The sequence below is a fragment of the Fukomys damarensis genome, unplaced genomic scaffold (assembly GCF_012274545.1).
Source record: "Fukomys damarensis isolate Sample0158 unplaced genomic scaffold, DMR_v1.0_HiC HiC_scaffold_36, whole genome shotgun sequence".
NCBI classification, from domain to species: Eukaryota; Metazoa; Chordata; class Mammalia; order Rodentia; family Bathyergidae; genus Fukomys; species Fukomys damarensis.
The window spans coordinates 12,065,015-12,089,930 of NW_022900948.1; the positions used below are offsets into that span (position 1 = coordinate 12,065,015).

Below are 24,916 nucleotides of genomic sequence, written 5' to 3' on the forward strand. Positions count from 1 at the left end.
AAAAAAAAAAAAAAAAAAAAAGAAAGAAAGAAAGAAAAGGGCTGAGGGTGTAGCTCAGTGCAAAGGCCCCAAGTTTGTTTCCCCAGTACTGCCTTCTCCCTAGGAAAAAAAGTCAACTTGACCAAATTAAAGCCCTGCCTAAATCTGATCAAAAAAGGCCTCATTGCCTATAGAATATAACTAAACTTTACCAGTGGAATGTCATTTTGTGCTGGAGGGTCTTTTCACATACTCTTCCCTTTATTTGGAATGCCCATTGTTTCCATCTTATTATGCCTGAAAAACTCCTAGCCATCCTTTAAGGTCCTTCTGAGGAACCCTTTTGATGTAAGATGTCTCTTGACTATTATTTCATCTTACATGTCTCCTTATGATACACAAAGCACATGGTAACTTATCTGTCTGAATGTCTTCCACTTTACTAAACTAAACCTCTTGAAAGTCAGGGTTTTGTAGAATTTCACTTCATATCTACCCTTCAATCCTGTTACACTGTTGCATAGGAAGAACTCGAAAGACATTAAATGAATAAAGGAATACTGCGCCTTCAGGTTCTAATTTTAGGATTCCCCAAGTTTGCTTCCCAGAATTGAACAGCAGATGGCACTATTAGGCCACCTAAGTCTTCCCTGAGAACAAATTTTGTCCAACCTTGTGTGACTTTGGCCTCATCCTAGAATCTGATATGCCATTACAGGTGAAATTCCTATTTCCTTCCTTGGGCAATTAGCAAAGATTGTAAAATGACTCAACGGCTTGATTTCTGTGAGAAGGGATTGGCAGATATCCAAGGATAGGTGCAGCTGAGCTATTTTCTTTGTCTCAATTTATTCTTGTAATAGGGGTCTTTTTTCTTTTTTAATTTCTTTTTCTCTTTATTGCTCTTGTCATAAGGTAGAACTTTATTCATGGATGGGTTCCTCATTGCTGCTCATTCCAAAAGGGGAGAAGGAAACTGGCTATCTAAAGAGATGATTGTGAAGTGGGAAGTGAGAGAAAGCAGAGGGATGGATCACTCTGCCCATGAGTTGACCTTCCTCCTCACAGTGAAGTGGCCTGAGCAAATTTTCTGGACACCAGGGCCTTATGTTAGATGTTTGTGTGCTTGTCCAAGGCTAGCATCAAGACTGCCCAGGCTGGGCGTGGTGGCGTATGACTGTAATCCCAGTACTAAGTTCAAGGCCAGCCTGGACTATATAGTGAGTTTAAGGACAGCTGAACTACATAGAAGACCCTGTCTCAAAGAAAAAAATACTGTTCCCACTATCTTGGTGCTTTTGAATCCCTAGGCTACCGGAGATGGCTTTGTACATGTAGTTTTAGGCTCCTACTTTCCAGAAAAGAGCAGTAGAAGCATAGAAACCTTTGTCAGATAGGCACTTTTAATAGCCTTAGGCTATACTGTCCCACTCCAGAGTCTCCTCTGGTGTCCAAGGCACTAGGACCTTCATATGCTCTTCCCTCTTCCCACCTAAAACGAGTTGGTGGAAAGGATTCCAGATAAACATCTTAACTTCCAGATGATTATAGACTAGAAATTTTGAAACTGAAAGTGATTTTATAAATCATTTGTGTGTCCTCTTTCAGAGGACATGTGTGCCCCAAACTCTATTCTTTCATGGTAAGGAGAACCGGGAAAGGAAAAAAAAAATATGAATTTTGGAGATAGACTTATTTGGATTCAAATAATTGTCTTGGACAAATATTGTAACCTTTCTTTTTTTCTTTTTCTTTTTCTTTTTCTTTTTTTTTTTGGTATCAGGGATCAAACTCAGGTCCTTGCGCTTGCGAAGAAGGCAGCAGAACAACTAAGCTAAATCTCCGGCCTTTAACCTTTCTTTCTTTCTTTTTTTTTGGTACTGGGGATCGAACACTGGTCCTTGCGCTTGTGAAGCAGCCGCCGGAACCACTGAATTAAATCCACAGCCCCTTAACCTTTCTTAATAGAGCAGTTTCCTCATAAACTGGAGATCTTGTCTTGAGCATTAGAAATGATAGTTTAAAACCCTTGCACACTGTAGCTGACACAGTATTTGTGCTATAACAGTGGCGTGAAGCATGCTTTTCCTTAAAGGTGGTAGTTGGAGCACTTGCCTACCATGCTTAACGAACTGAGTTCAGTGCCTGGTACTGCATAAGTAATTAAGTACATAAATAAATAAATAAATAAATAAATGTATATTTACAAAGGCTTTTGGGGTTGAATTGTGCTTGCAGTAGCACTCTGATTAATTTGCTAAATACATTGGAACACATCAGCATAGCGATTTATCTATAAATTTTTTTTTGGCACTAAAGTCCTGAACCTCCTGGGCTGTAAAGGGATTCTATCTATAGAGAAAGCCAAGAGTACTTTTCCTTAGCTTCTGGAACCTTCTGATGACATTGAAGGGTTTTTTGTTCAGGTTTTTTCTAACCACCTCAGGCACTCTGCCACTTTTTTGAAGTGTGAATTGCCTGCTGTCAGCCTAGAGTTCTCACCTCCGCAATCCTGGCTGCAGGCATATTTACATATTGGATGCTGTGTTCTTTAACCCCCTGAGGTTTGAATCCACTTGGAATCTGTGTCAAAGCTGGCTGCTCTCAAACCCCTGGACAGTTTCAATTCCCTGGTCTTCAGAAAACCCCCAACAATAGCTCCATTGACTTTTATGTAAATGGCACTCTTCAGGAAAACACTGAGCTATTTCCCAGGGCCCCAGAACGAACTCAAACATTTGTTTGAGTGGGAGGTGGGAAGAGTGCTGTGTTGAGTCAATGAACATCTGTTGAGAGCTGCTGTTCTGGGTCCCAAGGAAACAGCTCATAGTCTGGCTCTTCCCTGCTACAGGTACCAACGGATTTACTGTGCAGGCATGCATGCTTATAGTGGCTTTGTACTGTGTCACTTGAAATAAGCTGGAACTGTGTTTCCAAGGATTCTCTTCCTATCTGATTCCAGGTCAGCACTGACCACAAGAAAGTTTTGTGTACAATTTAGAAAGCCTAAGTAAGTCGCAGTACACTGAGGGACAGAGCTGGGTGTGAGACACAGTGACAATGCATATGCTTTGATACTGGTCAGTCACTTACAGCCTCCTGCTTCTCTACATCCTGTAGCAGAAATTTGTGGTGTGGTTAGAAACCAGAAAGCTGCATAGAGGAGGTAATAACTGAGAGAGATAACTAGGAAGGTGCCTGTATAATATGTATGGGAGAGGAAGAAATTCTAGTAAATAGCTGGCTTAAGCCAAGCAATTGAAAGGGAGTAGAGTTCTGCCTTTCTAGAAGCATTATCCTTTCAATGGTCCATAGCACAAATGAACAATGAATTTCTGGCTGTAGCTCTTCTGGTTCCATTGAGATGAACCTTTGGCCTATATAGTTCTTAGATAAGGTCACCCCTAGTGACATCCACTGAGATACACTCTTGCTAGTCTACCCTTATCACTACCCTGCAATTCTCCCCTCGCCCCTATTCCTTGCCACACAGGAAAATATTGGCATGGTGTCCTCTCACCTATGGCTCCAAATGGCCGCCCATGGCCTAACTTTCTTGTTTCTTACAGGCATGTTTACTTTCTCAAGCTGTATTGGTGGTGGCAGTGTATAGAGTAGTGCTCCAGAGCTTCCTTTCTTAGGCAGGGCACTGTGCCCTCTAGTCTTGGAACCCTAAACTTATCTAGGGGCTCCAGCATTTATTCTTCGGAGCTCCGTCTGAGGCAAGAGCAAGGTCTACTACATCTGTCATTTCTAATACTTTCCGGGCATCTTTATAGGAAGGGCATGGGATCAATTACATGTTTCCTTCTGAACTGTGAACCAGTAACTTACAAACTTTGTTTTTCGGGTCTGTAGTGACAGAGTGCTTCCTTTTGGCTTCCAGAATGAGAAAATGTTTCCACATAAATGAGAAGTCCAGGAAAATAGAACATAGTATTTAATAAAAGCCTACTACCACTTTACACATGAATTTTTAACTCCAAAAATATCTCATTATACATATTATTCTTAACCATGCTTTTTTTTACTTAAAATGTTTGAATATCTTTTCTAATAAGCAGCACATTTAGTTCTACTCCATTTTTAATGGATTCACAATATTTTATCATACAGATGTAATGTACTTTAAAGATTCTACTATATTCTAAGATATTTGTTTCTGCTTTTCTTTCTTTTTGATTCTGCAAAAAGATTACAGCAAACATCCTTATGTATATATCTTAAGTATGTATTTATGTATGAAAACCCCTAGAAATGGAATTGATCTAGAAAAATGTGCATTTTGTTTTGATAATTATTATCAAGCTACCTTCCTAAGGGGCTATTCTAGCTTACTCTTCTACCAGGAGCATGAGAGAGCATAGACCAGAGGTGGGGAACCCATGACACGGTTACTGCAGCAAGGTTCACCATCACACAGACCATTGCAAACCCCTCATTTGAGTTCATTTTCAGTCCTTAAAAATGGTTTTTGCTAGGTGTGGTGGTTCACTCCTGTAATTCCAGCACTCAGGAGGCTGAGGCAGGAGGATCACCACAAGTTCAAAGCCAGCCTGATTTACATAATTCCAGGCCAGCTTGAACTGCATAGTGAGACCCTGTCTCAAAAAAAAAATTTTTTTTACAGGTTTAGGAAGCTTTGTAGGGCTACAGGTTTAGCTTGCTGTTAGGGAACTTGCCGCGAATGCATCAGGTTCTGGGATCAAGCCTCAGAAAAAAAGTTTGGAAAGGTCTTGGGGTTGGATGTTTGGTTTTCTGATGAGAAACTGCTCTTGCCTAAAGTAACATTGCCATTTACAGTATTCTTGGTCCTGAGAATTGCTCTTGAACAGTTTTCAGTTTGGGCCTGACTTTTATGTCTTTATCCGCCTCGATCTCAACTCTATCGAGTGCCAACAACAGTGCCGTGGAGGGCAGTAGCCCCTCTGCATGGGCCCTGCTATCACTGAGCTGCAGCTCCTTCAGCCCTGCTGACTTGACCAGGGCCTTGTGCTGTCTGTACCTCTCTCCCAGGTCTTCACTATATTTAAGTATTCACTGGCTTTCACTTGTTTTGCCGTCCTACCTGAGGACCTTTGCCCATGCTGTCCCCACTACTTGAACCACACTCTGTCCTCTCCTTCCCTTTACTGATTTATCCTTGACTCATCCTGTGCTCCTCTGCTCAATTATCCCTTCTTTCAGGAACCCTTGCATTATCCCTCAAATAAAGTCAAGCCTGCTCATCACTTGTTTTCCTCTGTAGTATGTACCTTATGGCAATTATTTTTAAATGGGTTTGGTTAGTCTGCCTCTCCCACAAAATTATTAGCTGCCTGAGGGCCATGGCGTGGTGCAGGGCTTAGCATGACAGATACAACCAACCGCAGATGAAAATACTAAAAAAAATTACATCTGTACAGAACATCCATACAGATTTTATTCTTATCATTATTCCCTAAACAGTACAGTGTAACAACTATTTATACAGCATTTACATTGTATTAGGTATTAAAGGTAATCTGGAGATGACCTAAAGTATGTAGGAGGATGTGTAGGTTATATGCAAATACTAGGCTATTTTATATAAGAGACTGAACATCTATAGATTTTGGTATCCTCAAGGGGCCGAAGCAATTTCCCTTAGATACTGAGGGTGACTGAATGTAGTAGGTGCTCAGTATTTATTGAATGAACTAATTATATGAATGTTTCTATAGCAAGGCCTTAAGTAAAAGATCTTCAGTTTTTTTAAGTTAATGTTCTTTGTAAAATTCCAAATAATACAAAAATATATGGAATAGAAAATAAATTTCTCAATAATTTCATCTTCTAGAAGTCGGGCGTGGTGCCACACGCCTGTAATCCCAGCACTCCGGAGGCTGAGGCAAGAGGATCGCTGTGGGTTCGAGACCACCCTGGGATACATAATGAGTTCCAGGTCAGCCTCAACTACATAGCGAGACCCTGTCTCAAAAAAACAAAAACAAATTTTTTTTCATATTCCAGAAACCAGTATTAATGAGGTGTATTTTTCTGCACATATAGAAATGCCAGGAGCAGTTGTGAACACCTGTAATCCTAGCTGCAAGGCAGGTGGAGGCAGGATTGCAATTTCGAGGACAGCCTTCTCAAAAAATAACTTTAAAAGGGTTGGAGATGTAGCTCATTGGTAGAGCATTTGCCTAGCAAGAGGACCTGGGTTTCTTTGGCTTAGTACCGCCCCCCCCCAAAAAAAAGAAAAGGGGAAAAATATATATGGTTCATTATTCAAATCACTTTACAAAATTTAAATCAAGGAGTGCTCACAGCAACCCTTTCAGGTAGAAGGTTATCCCTCATCTCATAGAGGAGAAAACTGACTAATGGGAAAACACACCGCCAATAAAGGTCAGAGAACCTGAAACCAGACTCCTCATTAATGCTCTTGACACTATGTGAGTTTGCCTCTTCTGGGATGGGAGAGAGACTTTCTGCTTCTGCCTGTTTGAACTTTAGATTTGAACCATGTGAATGTCTAACGTATTAAAAAGCCTGGTTAGCTGGGCCAGGTGATACAGATTTGTTGTCCCAGCACTTCAGATATTGAGGCAAGAAGATCATGAGTTCAAGGCCAGCCTGGGCTACATAGTGAGACTTTGTCTCAAAAGACCCAAACTAGGGCTGGGGATGTAGCACAGTGATATAAAGTGCTTGCCTTGCATGTGCTAAAGCTTTAGGTTCTATCTCCAGCATTTCAGAACAAGAATAACAATAAAACAAAACAAAACAAAACATGGTTAAAATTAAAAATTAAAATATCAACAAAGAGTCTTTTGGTAGACTAAGCTGCCTGCTTTAGGAAAGCCTCCTGAGTCATAAGAAATGCCATTGTTGGGTCTCTTTGTTTCAGGGGCTCAGAATGTAGGTTGTAAGTTTACCTCCAGTAGCCCTTGGAATGCTGCCATTTTCTTTGGGTTATGAGAGTACTGTTAGCACCAGAGTGCTACCACCCTCAGGGTAGTTATTCTTGTTTTGTGTAACTTACCAGTATCCCTCTGTGTTAAATTCTTAGATAAACCATGGCCCTTAGAGCATGTGGCTTGATCATCTTTCGAAGACACCTTATTCCCAAGATGGACAACAGTACAATTCAGTTTCTTCTGCTACAGGCGTCAGATGGCATTCATCACTGGACTCCTCCCAAAGGTGTGAGACCAGGGGGTTGGGGTCGTGCAGAAATGACAGGCATTGCTCAGAAATCCACACTGTGCCAGGTGTGGTGAGATACCTGTAATCCTAGCTCTTGGGAGGCTGAGGCAGCAGGATCACTTGAGTTTGAGTCTATATAGTCTGAGCTATATAGTGAGTTCAAGGTCAGTATGAACTACATATTGAGAACCTGTCTCAAAAAACAAAATGCACAAGGATCTGAGTTCAGTCCCTGGTACAAAAAACAAAAACAATATCAACAACAAAAAAGAAATCCACCCTGTCAGACCCCCTAAAAGACTTATTTCCCAGTGATTGTGCAGTTAAGGTTATGGGACAGGCAGAAACACTTGATCAATTGTACAAGGTGTCCAGGCCAGAGCAGAGCGGGAAATAGAATTTTGTGACTGAATCCCATGGCAGAAGCAACAACTGGTATTTTTATGAGTACCATTTACCAGAGTTCCAGCTTCTATGGTGAATGACTAGGGAGGAGAAAAGTTACTTGGCTAGGAATTGAACTGTGTGTCCACTTTTGTGGGCTTTGAGTTTTTTCTCTGTTAAGGATTTGAAGAAAAAAAAAAAACTCAAGTTTTTTTTTTTCCCTAGGGCTGTCTCTGATTTCATTTGATCAAGTTCCTTTGACTCTTTGTTCAGTATCCCTATCACTAGGTCTCTCTTTTGAGCTATACAGCCAGAGAATGAGTTCTGGAGTGTTTCTAAACATACTTGTATTTGGGGGCTGGGGATTTAGCTCAGTGGTTCTACCACCTGTCTCACAAGTACAGTGTCCTGAGTTTGAGCCCCCAAAACCAAAAAACCAAAAAACAAAACCATACTTGTATTTGGAGTTAGAAGGGTGGAGAAGGTGGGTTTCCTGGTAATACATTCATCTGTGGAGTGGCAGGAGTGGAGGAGTAAGGACTAGGAGCTGTCAAGACCATAGACACCTCAGGTTTGCAGCTTGGCCAGCCACCTGTGCCCTGGGTCTGTCACTCAGCACCTGGGTGGAGTTGGCTAGGTCTTCAGAATGTAAAACAATGAAGACTAGTGGTCTGGGGCAGGCAAAGATCTGTTTGTTAGCTGGCTGGTCTTCATCCACCCACATTCTACCTCTTTCAAGTAAGATAGAGCTGGATATGGTGGTGCATTCCTGTAATGCCAGCACTCTCTGAGGCAGGAGGATCACCACAGATTCAAGGCCAGCCTGAGCTACATAGTGAGTTCAAAGTCAGTCTGAACTACACAGACCATGTCTGAACACTGTGCCCCCGCCCAAAAAAGTAAGATAGATTCCTACAGGTGGACCTGAAAGAGAAGCCAGGCCATGTAGGGAGAAATGGGGAAAAGGAGCCATTCTTGCAGAGGACAGTAGGATCATCCTAGTAGGCAAGGACAGACTGTGTGGCTGGGGATTTTTAGCTCAGTGGTTCCACCTCCTGCCTTGCAAGTGGAAGGTCCCGAGTTCAATCCCTAATACCCCCCCCAAAAAAGGACTGACTATGGCTCTGGCACCTGCTGGGATGAGAAGCCCAGAGTAAACAGCCCCCAGACAGAAAAGGGAGCAGGGACTGGGATGGGAAGGGACGGACAAGGATGTAGAGTTGGAAGAAAACAAGAAAATGGTAACAGGAAACACATTTTTGCACATTTGAGCTACACTATGGAGAAAAAAGGTGAAGAAGAGACAAGTGTCATAAATACTATGAATAGGAATATTCACACATATCTCCTGATTGCCCAAGTCACACTGCATGGTTCCTCTCACTAAAAGTCGTAAAAGAACTTCTAATCATTTCTTGCTGGAGCTTAGGGGGAAGTTATCATTGATGGGCAGAAAACTGAACAGATATTCCTGGGAGGAGTGCACTCAGACAGGTTGAGATAGGGTAGTTCGGACTGGCCTCAAATTCACTATGTAGCCCAGGCAGGCCTCAAACTTGGAGTGATCCTCCTGCCTCAGGAGTCGGTGTTGGGATTGCAGGCGTTCCTCACCATGGCCAGCAAAATGGGTTCTTTAAATGCTAAATTCTTAGTTTTCTGTGTAGCAGCAACTACTTTAGGTCACCACAATTTGGCTTCTGGGAAAAAGGACTGGTAGGATATAGCTCCATCTCCAAACAAAGAGGGAAACAGCTGAGGGTTCCTGTTCTCCATGAGCTCCTGAACCAGGAGACCCCCAGTACCTTGCCAGAGCCAGGAGTAGACAGAGGAACCCTTCCTTCCCAGAACTTCTGGGCCCCTTTGGACAAGCTGAGAATTTGTGGGAAAGGCCTAGAAGTAAAGCTGAAGGCTGCTCCAGTCTGCAGAGCTTCAAGTTCTCCCACAACAGTTTCTTGGCAACTGTTGGCTGCCAAAAGTCTTAGAACTGGCTCTCAACTTGTCCTTAGTCTAAGTTCCCAGCAGGATTTTCCCTATGAAAGTGAAATCTGGCCTTGCTCAGTTAGAAAGATGAAAACAATTTGGAAAAAGCCTTGATGGCTACTTGGAAACAGCTGCTAATGTAGCAGCACAGGGTTTTGAGCCTGTGTTGGCCCCCAGACTTCGGGTGTTAAGTCCTCACTGGATTGTAAGCGAAGTACTCCCTGTTCAGCTGGCCCTACCTTGCCAAGAAGGAATAGCCCCTTGGAAAACTTACCTTCAGGTCTCCTAGTGGTCCCTTAAGAACACAGGAGGAGCTGAGTTCCAATGAATAAGAAAGCAGAAGGCTGAGGGAGGCCATCTCGCTTTCCATTGAAAAGGAGTATTTTAAACCTGACCTGGGAAAAACAGTCTGTTTCATTCTGCAGAGGAAATGGAGTGGGAAGGGGGATTACTCAGACCCCAAGAACCAAACACTACCTGTCTTGTACCCCTTCCCAGGCATGTTAGGGTATTGCCAATCTCCAAATTTCCTTTAAGCGAAGCCTCCTAGAAAAGTCATCAAAGAACCTATCATTAAATCACACAGCCTGGAAAAATCCAGCCCTAGAAACTGTAGACAGACTTCCTTCTTTTCTTTTTCCTTTCTTCTAACCAGGTCACGTAGACCCAGGAGAGAATGACTTGGAAACAGCCCTGAGGGAGACTTGGGAGGAAGCAGGCATAGAAGCAGGCCAGCTGACCATCATTGAGGGGTTCAGAAAGGAGCTCAATTATGTGGCCAGAGAGAAGCCTAAAACAGTCATTTATTGGTTGGCAGAGGTGAAGGACTACAACGTGGAAATACGCCTCTCCCACGAGCACCAAGCCTACCGCTGGCTGGGGCTGGAGGAGGCCTGCCAGTTGGCTCAGTTCAAGGAGATGAAGGCAGCATTCCAAGAAGGACACCAGTTTCTCTGCTCCACAGCATCCTGAGCAGGCATTTTCTTCTGTGGCATTCTCGGGGGCCTTCGGAGATTAACCTACCCTCAATTTAATGGAAAGATGTACTGATCTGGTTTGTTGTAGCCAAGAGGGGATAAATTAGTGAAATCAATTTAGAACTCTCAGATAAAAACAATAAAAATTTTAAGGCCAGGGATTTAGCTCATTGGTTCCACTGCCTGCCTCAAAAGCACTATGGGCCGGAGTTCGATCCTCAGTATCAAAAACAAACAAATAAAAAAACAAATAAAAATTTCAGCTGAGTAAAAAGATAAAGGAGTAAAAATTATTTTTAAAAGGACATACCCAGTAAGTACATCTTCTATTTTATAAATAAACCTCAAGCTGCTTACTTGTCTTTCTAATCTGTGCATTTATTTCTTAGTCTCTTTTTTGGAGGGTTGGGTATTGGGAATTGAGTTTAGGGCTTTTGCTCTAAGGTAAGTTCCCAGCCCTTTCTAAAATTTTTGAGACAGGATCTTGCTAAGTTGCCCAGTTTGAGTTTCAGCTTCCAATCCTCCTGCCTCAGCCTCCCAGAGTGCTGGGATTATAAACATGTGCCACCACACTCAGCTATTTCTTAGACTCTTGCCAATGGTGGTAGAAGAAAGCTAAAACAAATCAGAGCTCTAACCTTAATCTCTGGATACAGGGACTCCTGTACCCACTCGACTCCAGGAAAGGGGTAAGGAGTCAGAATGGGAGAGACCCAGCACTGCTAGGAAAACACTTCTTCCTCCGGAACTCCAAGCACCCCAACCCCATAGCCAAGACACCTATAATAGGACTTCCAAACAAGTGGGGCTGGAGCACAGAAGTTGAGTTTGCTTATTCAGTGATCTATCTCTCCCCAGCACCAGACACATATCTTGTTGGTACTCTGTAAATGTTTCCTTAATTACAGACCCAAGAAACTTCTGGTGGCTCTCCATTTCACAAGAGAGAAAATAGGCAGGCAACCCTGGACCACTCTGCCCTCAGCTCCAGCCTGCCTCCCAGAGTGATAAGCTTGTCAGCAGGACTGAGGTCACCAGGAGTAAGGCATGCCCAGGCTCCATTCCCTGCCCTGTGCTTTCATTCCTCACCTGCACCTGCCCCCCATCCTCGCCATCGCTGTTTCTCTCTTCCCATCCCCATCTACTCCTCCCTTTCTCCACACTTTACTGCAGGATTTGGGTCTCAGCCTTCTTTTCCCTTGCTACTAGGTCTCAATGAATACAGGGGCAGGTGTCAGGTCTTACATCCTTTCCAGAAGCTGTTACCAGCCGGGTGCATGTGGATTTTATTAGAGGGTTGTTACCCAATGAGGTGCAGAAGATTGGAAAGGAAGGGGCATTGGCAAAGGTCAGTATAGATTACCAGAGTCAAGAGCAACCCCCACCCCCCAAAGAAGGAGAGAGAAGTTGCCCAGAATTTAAGCAGGCTTCCAGATGTTTCCAGTCACTGATTCTCTGTGCAGACAGGGCAAAAGTACTAGTGAACAGGATCTTGGAACACAGCCAAGGATCTAAATGGTTTTGTTCCTCGCCCCTCTGAGCAGCACTCTCCAAAGGAGGCCTACTGCAGGAAGTTTTTGGAGCTTAGTGTTCTCTTCCAGGCCGGCAGGGACCATATCCCACTGATTTAATAAATGCCTGCTGGGCAGTGATGCCAAACCACAGACGAGCTGCTTCCTAACAAGGCTGGCCAGCCCTGCGCTTTCGGAACAGAGGCTGTGAAATCTCACAACTCTAAAACCTCATACATCAAAGTGGGAAAACTAAGAAAATGACCTAATTTTGGTGCTCATTTTTTACTGTTGGGGAAATTGAGGCTTATCAAGGACAGTGGTCTTGGCAGTTGTCTATATATGGGGTACTCTGAGGATGAGGGGCCAGAGAGCAACCACTCTACAGTATATGACATAGCTATGGATTTATTCCTCTGGGCATCACAGAGTGTACTTTAGTGAAAGGCGCCCCCATAAGTTGTACTCTTCAAAGCAGGTGGGGCCGGGGCATGTTCTAGAAGGTGAGTGAGGGTGGCAGAGTGGAACTGAGATTGGGATGTAGCAGACAAGTAGCTTTTGTCATCATCACTTTGCTTTTGGCCAGCTGGGCTTGTTGAACCTAAACTGAGAGACCCCTGAGCGTTATAAAGTTTTCCTCCCCGCCCCCCTTCGGTTGGTAGAGCACTTTGCTGATGTTGCATTTGGGGATGGCTCAGACCTCAAAGACCTCAGTGGAAGAAATATTCCATGTTTAAAGTTCCCTGCTGAGGAAGAGTTGGTCAGGACTGATCTGAAATGGAAGGAGACCTCATCCCAGCCCCTAGAGGGAATCTCTGCTGGGCTCCCACCAGTGTGCTACCTCCAGCTCTCAGAATCCTGAGTTCATGCAGTGCAGGTATTCTTCTTTTTTTTTTTTAATATACCGGTGATCAAACTGAGGACCTTGTGCTTGAGAGGCAGGCTCCGTGCTACTACTGAGCTAAATCCCCAGCCCCAGAATCCTGAGTTCTAGAGTGCAATCCTTCCCAGCTTTTATGGGTAGAGTGTCAGTGGGTTACAAGACTAGAACAAGCAGAGGTATTGCTGATGTGGTCATCCTGTCACTCCACAGGGGTCTCTGGTGCGAGCTTAGGGAATGGGACAGATAAAATTGTTACGTATTTATTATGTGCAATATGATGTTTTAAAATATATGTGGATTGTGGAATAGTTAAATCTGTAGTCATTATGTTTTATATACTTTTTTTCAAACACCCCTCACCCAGAGACAGAATTGAGAAATGAGTATGAATATGAGAGCATATTCAATAAAACTCAACATAGAAAAAAATCAATAAGGGAATTGTTAACAGTGGTGGTTTCTGGGTCTACTGTAAAGCATGTCTGTAGTTAATGCCAACATACTGGTTTGTTTTGCTTTTGTGATACTGGGGATTAAACCCAGGGGTACTTTACCACTCAGCTATATCCCCAGACCTTTTTTTTTCTCTCTCTATTTGACAGAGTCTTGCTAAGCTGCCCAGGCTGGCCTCAAACTTGCAATCCTCCTGCCACAGCCATGACTGTAGCTCGGGTTACAGGTGTGTGCTCCAATGCCCAGCTGAAACATTATAATATTGAAAAATGCTAAGAGAATCAATAAGATCTCTCACCATAAAAATGATAATTATGAAGTAATACATGTTAATTATATGAATTTAACCTTTCATAATGTATATGCAAAGTATGATCCAAAAATATGGCAAAGGTTTAAATTTAAAATTTTTTATTTTAATAAAGGACACATTGCCATTAATCCCACTTGCTCCAAATTCACTTATCTGAAGTACTTTCTGAGGGAGTTCTAAAAGCCCTCTTTCACAACTATCTTTATTTGTATTGTCATAACTGCTTTGATTTCTTGAACTGATTCAGTATCTCTATTTTTCAATGCTGGGGATTGAACCTAAGACCTTGCGCATGCTGGGCAAGTGCTTTAGCACTGAGCTGCATCCCCCACCCAAAATCGATTTAAAATATTTACCTTTCATGGACATTTTGACTTTAGGGAAGAGCCAGTTGCATGGTGCCAGATTTGGTGAATAAAATGGATGAAGATACACCATAATCTTGATTTGTTTTGTATTTTTGAGACAGGGTCTCATTACGTAGCCCAGGTTGGCCTTGAACTCATGGTAATCCTGCTGCCTCAGTTTCCTATGTGCTAGGATCACAGGCATGAGCCACCATGACCAGCTTGAATTTGTGATTTAAAAAAGTGAGTTTGTGTGTATGTGCATGCACACACGTATGTAGTACCTGGGATTGAACCCAGGGCCTTCTGCATGCTAGGAATGTGCTGTACCATTCCCAGCCCTCTGTTATTTTCTTTGGAGATATGGTCTCACTAAATTGCCCAAGCTGGCCTTGAACTTGCAATTCTCCTGCCTCAGCTTTCAGAATAGCTAGGAATAATAGGCATGTGCTGGAACACCCAGGTTAAAGGTATATTTGAAAAGAGCCTTTTGTTTTTCTAGGGAAAAAAAAAAACTGGTTTAGGCATGAGCAGAAATTATTCAAAGGCTTGCAAATTTCCTCCTGAGGAGATATCATCTTTAGCAGGAATTAAACTTCAAAGGGCTTGCAGAAAAGAAAGGAGGAAGCAGCAAGGGTAAAATCTGCTTCAGTTGGAAAAGGTCACTCAGGTCACAGTTATTCTTTCTTGCAGTTAGTGCCTCAGGCAGAAACAATGGATAAATTGTGTTGATTATAAGGGTGAAATAATCAAAGGTGACGTAGGCCACCCAATAAACACTACAGCTAGAACAAAAATTCTGTTCCTCTGTTCATTCTGGAAAGCTTTCTTTAAAAATTGAGGTATAATTTATATATCATAAAATTTACTTTTTAAGAACTATAAGTCAGCAGGTTGGCACAGTGGTGTACAACTGTAATCCTAGCTATTCTGGAGGCTAAGGCAGGAAGATTGCAAGCTCAAGGCCAGCCTGGGCAATGTAGTAAGACTTTATCTCCAAATAAAATAACAGAAGGCTGGGGATGTAGCCCAGTGGTATAGCACATACCTAGCAGGGAGGAGATTGTGGGTTCAATCCCCAGCAACTCCTCTGAAGTAGAATTTAGTGCTTTTAATTAATTGATTAATTAATCTGTCTCTCTTTGGAGACAGGATCTTGCTGTGTAGTTCAGACTGGCCTTGAATTCACCATGTAGCCTAAACTGCCCTTGAACTCACAGTGATCCTCCCTGCTTTAACCTCCCGAGTGCTGGGATTAGAGATGCGTGCCACCATACCTGCCCTACTTAGTGGTTTTTAGTCTATTCACAAGTTTATGTATTGTCATCACCAGTATCTAATTCTAGATTATCTAAACCCCCAAAAAGATGCAGCAGATAAGAAAGGACTGTGGATAATATGACACCATCATCACAGATAATTCAGAAATGTTTCTCTTCTCCAGAAAATTGACAGAGACAAGCAGTAATGAACAATGTTTTGAGACAGATGCCATATGGTGGGAGATTTGGTTTTCCACATGTGGATCAATCAGGATTTTCACCATCAGTTCAGCCACATAATTATACTTTTAACCAGTCTTTAGGCTCCCAGTGCACCAGTATACACTACTGTCACAGCGTAAAATCAGATAGATTCTCGTTTCTATCTAATGTCTACCAGGTACACATTATAGCCAAGAACAGCATTAAACTGATTATGGGTCTGACCACCTTTACAGAGGAAGCAGAGATTTCTTCTATGAAGAAAGCAATCATGATGGCTGGAGCCATAACTGTGATAACAAAAGAGACAGTGGTAGAGATGGAAAATGCCACTCATATTGACACTAGCAAGTATTAAAAGGACATTGTTTTACAGGGTCATTTTAGGCTCTTTTTACTAAGTTGAGCTGAAAATACTTTGAAAAGCTATACAGAGCAGCTTTTCAAGTTATCATGTTTTTTAAAAAAATACAGACAGCTACAGTTTAATACAGAATTGAGAAGAACTGTGGTTCCAGTTTTATTTCATTAATAGCTTTTCACTCTGAGGTTTTATGAAAGAGGAAAGGATTTTTTGCAAAAGGAACTGCCACAGTTCTGATCATTTAGACAGCTTCAGAAGGGTGGATTGCGTGCCAGGCATGATTTTTAAAAATATATTTAAATTTTGAAAAACATTTTTATAGTAAGACACATTGCTATAATGCCACAATGTGTCTTTACTATAACAAATTTTTTAAATCCTTCTAGGCATGGTGATGCATGACTGTAATCTCAGCACTCAGGAGGCTAAGGCAGAAGGATTGCCATACATAGTGAGTTCAAAGCCAGCCTGAACTACACAGTGAGACTCCATCTCAAAAAATAAATAAATATCTATATCTATATCATCTATATCTATATCTAATCTAAGCATTCCCATATACTTTGATTAGACCTCATAGATGAGTTGTATTATAAAGCAAATATTTTAATTTTTTTTACTGCAAGAAATTTCGTGTTAAGTGAATCCAACTTGGTGTATATAATAGGAAGTCCAAGTTGATAGTCTCAAATGGCTATCTGTATTTTGTTAATAAATTAGAAAATATACTTTTTCAGTGATTTATTAACAGTTTCAGAAAGTTATTGGTTGTTTGGGGATAAATCATTTTGGTTAACTTAGAGAATTTAAGTATAAATTCTGTGAGGTGCTTTTTATAGTTTTTCCCTGAACAAGTATAAATCTATACATGCTATTTTCATCCTAAAATTTTAGAAATTTTCATTAAATCATGCTTGACATATGACTGATCACTCAGGGGCCAGGAATTTAGCTCAGTGGTTCTGCCACTTAGCAAGCGCATGAACCCAAGTTCAATCTCTGGTACCCCCCCAAAAAAAAGAGCTCCCTCTACATCACTGGTCACTCAGGAAGTTAAGTATCTGTACATGTAAATTTTATATTAGTAGTAATGTAAACACCCCCTTTCAGGAAGAACAAAAATATCAATGCATAGTCAGATAAAATGGTAAAATATTTTAATGAAAGTATTCTTTTTTGGGGAAAAAAGATTTATGAAGTGTTCATATGCGGTCTGTCTTGCTCAAACTTTTAAAATGTTAACATTTTCCAAGTGCCCAAGCCATGTGTACCAAGGGCACATTTTATTACTGAGATTGTACAAGTTGATACTGGTTTGAGCATTGGAAAGAATTTAATGTTACCTTTTTATGCTTTTAAAATTTTTAAATCTTAACAAAACTTTTATGTATCAAGTTACTGTTTTCCACTAAGCATGGTGGTACATGCCTGTAGTCTCAGCACTCCAGAGGCTGAGGCAGGAAGATAGATGAGAGTTCGAGATCAGCCAGGGCTACATAGTGAGTTTAAAAAAAAAAAAAAAGTACTGTTTTCTTTTCATGGTAGCATTACAGAATTGTTTAGGAAATTTATTCCTTGAAATTTATGGATACTTTTAAAATACTAATCCCAGCATTTTGTAGTGGTACTTTTTAATATATTAAAAACATAAAAATGAAAAAAAAAGGACATATAATATAATTGGTATACCATACAAAACATCTTTTATTTATTTATTTATTTATTTTTGGTACTGGGGATTGAACTCAGGACCTTGCACTTGCAAGGCAGGCAGCAGAGCCACTGAGCTAAATCCATGGCCCAAAACTTTTTCTTTCTTTCTTTTTTTTTCTTATTGAGTTTATTGGTACATTTTGGGTATACAGTACAGTTACATGCATCATTGGGATCTTGTACCTTTGCATGACAGGTCTTGGTTCTCATTTTTTCCCCTTATCCCTGCCTTCCCTTCACCCACTCCTCCCTCTCCTATTTACAAATACTTTATTTCCATTTTTTCATTTTCTCATGTTCTTTTTTCCTTTTCCCTTATTACCTTTCCCCTAGCACCTTTTTCTTTTGAGACAGAGTCTTACTGTGTCATTCAAGCTGGCCTTGAACTTACTATGTAGCCCAGGCAGGCCTCCAACTCATGGCAATTCTCCTGCCCCGCCATCCAAGTGCTGGGATTATAGGCGTATGCCACCATGCCTGGCCCCAAATCAATTTTAGAACATTTCATCACTCCCCAAAAGAAAATTATACCCATTAGCAGTCATGCTCTATTTCTCTCAAACTTTGTCAATCCTAGGCAACCACCCACCAATCTACTGTCTTTCTTTTTCTTCCTTCCTTCCTTTTTTTTCCTTCTTTTTTTCAGTACTGGAGATTGGACCCAGGACCTATAAACTGAGCTGTATCCCCAGCCCTTTTTTTACTTTAAGACAAGGTCTCACTAAATTGCCCGGGCTGGATTGGAGTTGTGACCCTCCTGCCTCAGTCTCCAAGGTGCTGGGAAGCATGCGCCACTATTCTCACTCGGTATACTTCATGTCTCTATAGATTTTGAACATTTCATGTGATAGAATCATACTGTGGGGTCTTTTTTGACTGTTTTTCATTTAGTATGTTTCAAGGTTCGTTTATGTTTCAACACATCTTAATACTTCATATTCCATTGTATGGATATAGCACATTTTGTTTACCTAAATTGAGTTGTTCCCACTTTTTGTTTATTAGAAATAATGCAGTTATGAGGATTGTGTATATCTTTGTGTGTGTGTGTGTGTGTGTGTGTGTGTGTGTGTGTGTGTGTGTGTGTGTTGTGATGCTGGGGATCGAACTTGGGTCCTTGTGTTTGCGAGGCAGGCGGTGGCACCACTGAGCTAAATCCCCGGCCCTACATTTTCTTAAATATATACCTAAGAGTGGAATTCTGGTGTCATGTGGTAACTACATGTTTAGGCTTTGAGGTACTGACAGACTATTTATTTATTTAGTTAGTTAGTTTTGTTTTGTTTTTGAACCAGGGTCTCTCTGTAGTTCAGGCTGGCCCTGAATTTACTGTGTAGCCCAGGCTGGCCTTGAACTCGCTGCTGTCCTCCTGCCTCAGCCTCCTGAGTGCTGGGATTACAGGCATGTGCCACCAATGCCTGCTTCAGACTGTTTTTTAAATGTCTGCATCTTTTCTATCCCCAGCAGAGATTATGATGGCTCAAATGTTCCCACATTCTCACCCATGTCTGTTATTATCTGTCTTTTTGATTATAGTGGGTGTGAAGTAGTATCTCATTGTGATTTTGATTTGCATTGTCCTCAAACCTAGTGATTTTGAGTATCTTTTCTTGTGCTTATTGAACATTTCTTTATTTGTATTTCTTTGGAGAAATGTCTGTTCAGTTTGTTTACCTGATTTTTTATTTATTAGTCCTTTTATTACTGAGTTGTAATTGTTTTTTGTGTGTTTCAGGTACATGTCCTTTATCAGATATATAATTTACAAAGATTTTCTTCCATTCAGCTGAGTGTCATAGCTCATACCTCTAATCCCAGCACTCTGGGAGTCTGAGGCAAAAGGATTGCAAATTCAAGCCCATTACAGCCAATACGTCAGTTTAGCGAGACATCTCCCAAAGTAAAATTAGAAAAAGGGGTGGAGATGCTGCTCAGTGGGAAGTCCCTATGTTCAAACCTAGTAACAAAAAATTGTGTTTTCTCCCCTCGAGTTCTGTGCATTCTTTGACTTTCTTGCTGGTGTCTTTTAAAACATAGAAGTTTGGAGATGCATTAGCTCAGTTGGTTAGAGTGTGCTAATAATAAAAGCGTAGAAGTTTTAAGTTTTAATGACATTAAATTGGTCTACCTTTTCTTTTGTTGCTTGTTTCTCAGTGTCATATTCAAAACACCATTGTGTGATCCAAGGACACAAAGATTTACATGTGTGTTGTCTTCTAAGAGTTTTAAGGTTTTAGCTCCTACATTTAGACATGTGATCTATTTTGAATTTGTGTGTGTGTATCTGTGTGTGTATCTGTGTCTGTGTGTGGCACTGAAGGTTGAACCCAGGGGCCTGCACATCCTAGGCAAGAACCATATACTTAGCTGTATCTCCAGCCTTCAAAAAAAGTTTAAAAAAAATTTTTTTGAGATAAGATCTTGCTAAGTTGCCCATGTTTGCCTTGAATTTGCAAGTCCCCTGCCTCAGCCTCTTGAGTAGTGGGATTACAGATATGCAACACTGTGCCTGGCTTGAATTAATTTTTGTATGTGCTAGGAGATAGGGGATCCAACACTATACTTTGTGTGTGGATACTCAGTGGCCTTGGTATTGATTTTTTTTTCTTTTTTTTTTTGGTGAGACAAGATCTCACTCTGTAATTCAGTCCAGACTTAACTTTTTATGTAGCCCATGCTGGCCTCAAACAGGAGGACTGCCTCAGCCTTGATAGTGCTGAGATTGTAAATGTGCACTACCACGTGTAGCCTGGTATCCATTATCGAAAAGATGATTCTTGGGCTGTAAGTGTAGCTCAGTGATAAAGTGCTTGCTTAGGATGCAGGAGGTTCTGAGTTTGATACCCCACAAGAAGGGCAGGAGAAAAGATGATTCTTTCTTCTACTGAATTCTTTTGGGACCCTTGTCAGAACTCCATTTGACCCTCTGCTGGGTGTGGTGGTGCACATCTGTAATCCCAGCACTCAGAAGGCTTAAGCAAGATGATCTCCTCAAATTCAAGGCCAGCCTGGGCTACATAGTGAGTTCAAGGCCAGCCCGAACTACACAGTCAGACTCTGTCTCTAAATAAATAAATAAAAACCAAAAAACCTCATTTGACCCTAGGGGTAAGGATTTATTTCTTAAGTCAATCCTATTCCATTGAACTATATGTCTATCTTTACACAGCACCATGTTATCCTGATTACTATTGCTTTGTACCAAGATTTGAAATTGGGAAGTGAAACCTCCAACTTTGATCTGTTTCAAGATATCTTTAGCTATTTCAGGTCTCTTGAATTTCCATATGAATCTTTGCATGAGGTTGGTAATTTCCTCAAAGTACTCAGCTGGGATTTTGATAAGTACGGTAATGAATCTATAGGTCATTTGGGGAATTATTGCCAAGTATTGCTGAATATTTACAATAGTAAATCTTCCAATCTATAATCATGTCTTTCCACTTATTTGGGTTGTTTGTATATATGTATGTATTTTCTCACTGTGCAGTTCAGGCTGGCCTTGAACTCACTATGTAGCCCAGACTGGTCAAGAGCTCCTGGCAATCCTCCTGCTTCAGCTTTCCAAGTGCTGGAATTACAGATGTGTGCCACCATGCCTGGCCTGTCTTTAATTTCTTTCAACTATGTTTTCGGTGTACATTTCTTTCTTGCTTGCTTGCTTGCTTTCTTCTTTCTTTCTTTCTTTACAGGGGATTGAACACAGGACCTTGCACTTGTAAGGCAGGCGCTGAACTAAATTCCCAGCCAGTGTACATTTCTTTTGTTAAATTCATTCCTTTTTGAAAATTATTATTTTCTAGTGCTGAGAATCAAACCCAGGGCCTCACACATGCTACGTGAACACTCTACCACTGAACTACATCCCCAGCCTCTAAACATTTTATTATTGCTGATGTTGTTATAAATGGGATTATTTTCTTAAATTCATCTTTAATTTGCTCATTGCTAGTTTATAGAAATACAATTGATTTTTATGTATTGTTCTTTTTTCTGAAACATTGCCGAACTTATTTATTAGTTCTAATAGTTTTATATTTCATTCTAAACATAAGATCATGTTATCTGCCAACGGAGATAGTTGCACTTCCTTTCCAATTTGGATTCTTTTCATTTTCTTGCCTAAGTGCCCAGACTAGCATCTCTAGTACAATCTTACTGTAGAAATAGAATGGTTATCCTTAACCTGGTCCTGATCTTAGGGTGAAAGCTTTTAGCTATAGGTTTTTTGTTGTGGATGCCCTTTATCAGGTTAAATTACATTTGATTTCTAGTTTGCTGAGTGTTTTTAATCATGAAAGATTATAGGATTTTCAAGTCATTTTTATTTAGTGTACAATCTTTAGAGTTAGGTTAGTCATGAACTTTTGTGCTCAGGTGATCCTTCTGCCTTGGTCTGCCATAGAGCTGGCACTGCAGGCATGAGCCAATGCTCCTGGCCTTGTCAAATTTTCTTTTTCCTCCATCTGAGATGATTGTGTGGTCTTATCGTTCATCAGATTAATGAGTGTTACATTGATTAGTTTTGGATGTTGAACCAATCTTGCATGTCTGGGACAAATCGTACTTTGTCTTAGTGTATAACTCTTTCCATATGCTGCTGGATTTGGCATGCTAATATTTTTTTTTTAGATAGGGTCTGCTAAGTCACTAAGTTACCCATGGTGGGCTTAAACTTGTGATCCTTCTGCCTCAGCCTCCCAGAGTGCTGCGATTATGTGGGTGTCCCACCATGCTGGACTGGAATTTTGTTGTTGCTGCTGCTGCTGGTGGCAATGGCGGTGGTGATGGTGGTGGTGGAGGTGGTGGTTTGAGTTTGTCTGCAGGGCTGGGAATCAGACTCAGGGTAACATACTGTGGGATGTTTTTTAATTAGTAAATTTAAACTACTTATTTGCTATATACATATATTCATTTTTCTATTTCTTCTTCAGCAGGTTCAGTGGTTTGCGTCTTTCTAGCAATGTGTCTATTTCATCTATTTAATTTAATCTGTGGGCTTACCTTTGTTTATAGCATTGCTTTTTAATAAAATTTCTGCAAAGTCTACAGTAAATGTCCTCTCATTCCTGGTTTGAGTGATTTTAGTTTTTTCTTTTTTAGTCAGCAATAACTAGGTATGTCAGTTCTGTTAATTTAAAGATCAAATTTTTAGTTTTTTATTTTCTCTATTATTTTTCTATTTTTAATTTTTTCTACTCCAGTTTTTATTATTTCTCTCCTTCTTCTTTTGGGTGTACTTTGCCCTTCTTTTTCTAGTTTCTTGTGATGGAAGGTTAGATTCTTGATTTAAGATCTTTTTCTTCTTTTTGTATTTTAGACTTGGATTTTTTGCACTTATATGTTATTTTACATATATATGTTATATACATATATATGTATATATACATACTTCTATATATGCTTCTTTGTTTTGTTTTTTAAGTCAAGGTCTCACTATATAGCCCAGGCTGGCCTTGAACTTACACCAATCCTCCTGCCTCAGCCTCCTCAGCCCTTGTGATTACAGGCATGCATCACCATGCACAGCTATTATTATTAACTATAGTCACCATGCTATGATGAGATCCCTAATACGTACTCATCCTTACTCAAAATTCATCCCCTTTTACCAATATCTTGTCACTCCTTCTCCTGCTCCCCACCAGCCTTTGGCAACCACCATTACACTCTGTGTATATGAATTTGACTTTTACAAATTACACATAGAAGTGGAGATTGTGTGTTATTTGTCTTTGTGTGCCTGCTTATTTCATTTAGCATTCTTTTAAATTCATTCATGTTGTCACAGATGACAGGTTTCTCTTTCTTTCTTTCTTTCTCTTCCTTGTGAGACAGGGTCATGCTATAGTTCAAGCTGGCCTTGAACTCACTATGTAGTCCAGGCTGGCCTTGAACTTACAGCAATCCTCTGCCTCAGCTTCTCAAGTGCCAGAATTAGAGGTGTGCACCACCATGCCCAGCTGACTCCCTTATTTAAAAGGTTAATAACATCACATTGTATATGTGCATATTTTATCTGTCAGTGTACAATAAGTTTGACACCATATCTTGGCTACCTTCTTTGAATAATGCTTCAGTGAACATGAAGTACAGATATCTTTTTGACACCCAGGTTTCATTTCCTTTGAATCTATACCATAAGAATTGCACCTGGGTTGCCAGTTCTATTTTTAAATTTTTGTGGAACCTCCATAATGTTTCATAATAGCCTCTTTAAATATAGGTGTTTACACTTATATATCTCCCTTTATATATTTATATATTGCTTTCACATCTCTCTTATATTCTAGTATATTTTCAATTTAATTTATCTCATAGTATTTTCTAATTTCCTTTGATTTCTTCTTTGACCATTCGTTACTCGTGACTGTAGTTTAGATTCTACACAATTGTTAATTTCCCCAGTTTCCTTCTGTTACTGATTTTTAATCTCATTCCACTGTGACTAAGAAGTATATTTTGCATGATTTCAATTATTTTAAAGTCATTGAGGGCTGGGGATGTAGAGTGCAAGTTCCTGAATTTTATCCCTGGTACTAAAAAAAAAAAAGTCCTGTTTTATGGAATAATGGGTTGTCCATCCTGAAGAATACCCATGACTCTTCTGTTATTGTTCATGGAGTATTCTATAGATATCTGTCAGGTCTGGTTGGTTTATATTATTCAAGTTTTCTGTTTCTTACCACCTGTAAGCACTTCAGCCTCCCAGGTACCTGGAACTACATGTACATGCCACAGTGGTCGGTTTATTTCTTCAGTACTGAGGGTTGAACTCAGGATCTTCCTCTCATTGACCTACATCCCTAGCCCTTTTTATTTTTTGAGTCAGTGTCTCATTAAGTTGTCTAGGCAGGCCTTGAATTTATAATCCTAATGGCTTCAGCCTCTCAAATATCGGTGATTACAGGCGTGTGCTAAAGACTTGTTTTCACTTAGACTCAGTGTGTCTCTACCCCTGAACAGGAGCCATAAAGTCCTAGTCTGGCTTCTGTACCATGCCTGGAAGGTGTTTAGGCCAGGTAGAATCATCAGTGATCAGGATTAGGGTTCAATGTGGGGTTCAGGGTAGTTATGCCTGGGAAGTTCAGTAGGACAGATGCGGGCAGGGAAGAAGAAGGAAGTGTTCTAAGTATGTGCCTGGGCTCAAACAAACTGGACCCAATGAAGCCACACAATGGCCCACAATGGCTAGGTGGTTTAGAAAGTAACTGGTGTCTCTAATGTCTCAGGCACTGAAATGAATATGCTGGGAATCACCACATCTTCTTGTCCCCTGGAAGAGGGTGAGAATGACAGCTGGCGGTGAAGATAGGTGGTTTACCACCTTGTTTTCCGATATGATTTCACTTATG

General features: G+C 40.7%; 1 protein-coding gene and 1 pseudogene across 2 annotated transcripts in view; both read left to right on the plus strand.

The window, feature by feature from the left end:
• Positions 1 to 10,688, plus strand: part of Nudt2 (nudix hydrolase 2) — a 13,441-nt gene extending 2,753 nt beyond the window's left edge. The window contains exons 1-3 of one of the 2 annotated variants that reach the window (XM_010619226.2): positions 5,869 to 5,902; positions 7,016 to 7,149; positions 10,172 to 10,688. In XM_010619226.2, the coding sequence (XP_010617528.1) occupies positions 7,023 to 7,149; positions 10,172 to 10,488 (444 nt within the window). In that variant the 5' untranslated portion in view covers positions 5,869 to 5,902; positions 7,016 to 7,022 and the 3' untranslated portion in view covers positions 10,489 to 10,688. Of the gene's footprint in view, positions 1 to 5,868; positions 5,903 to 7,015; positions 7,150 to 10,171 lie in introns of those variants that run through there. The other variant, XM_010619224.3, reaches the window with a different exon arrangement.
• A 2,856-nt stretch (positions 10,689 to 13,544) lies between these two features.
• Positions 13,545 to 15,826, plus strand: LOC104858951 (annotated as a pseudogene).
• The last annotated feature ends 9,090 nt before the right edge of the window (positions 15,827 to 24,916 follow it).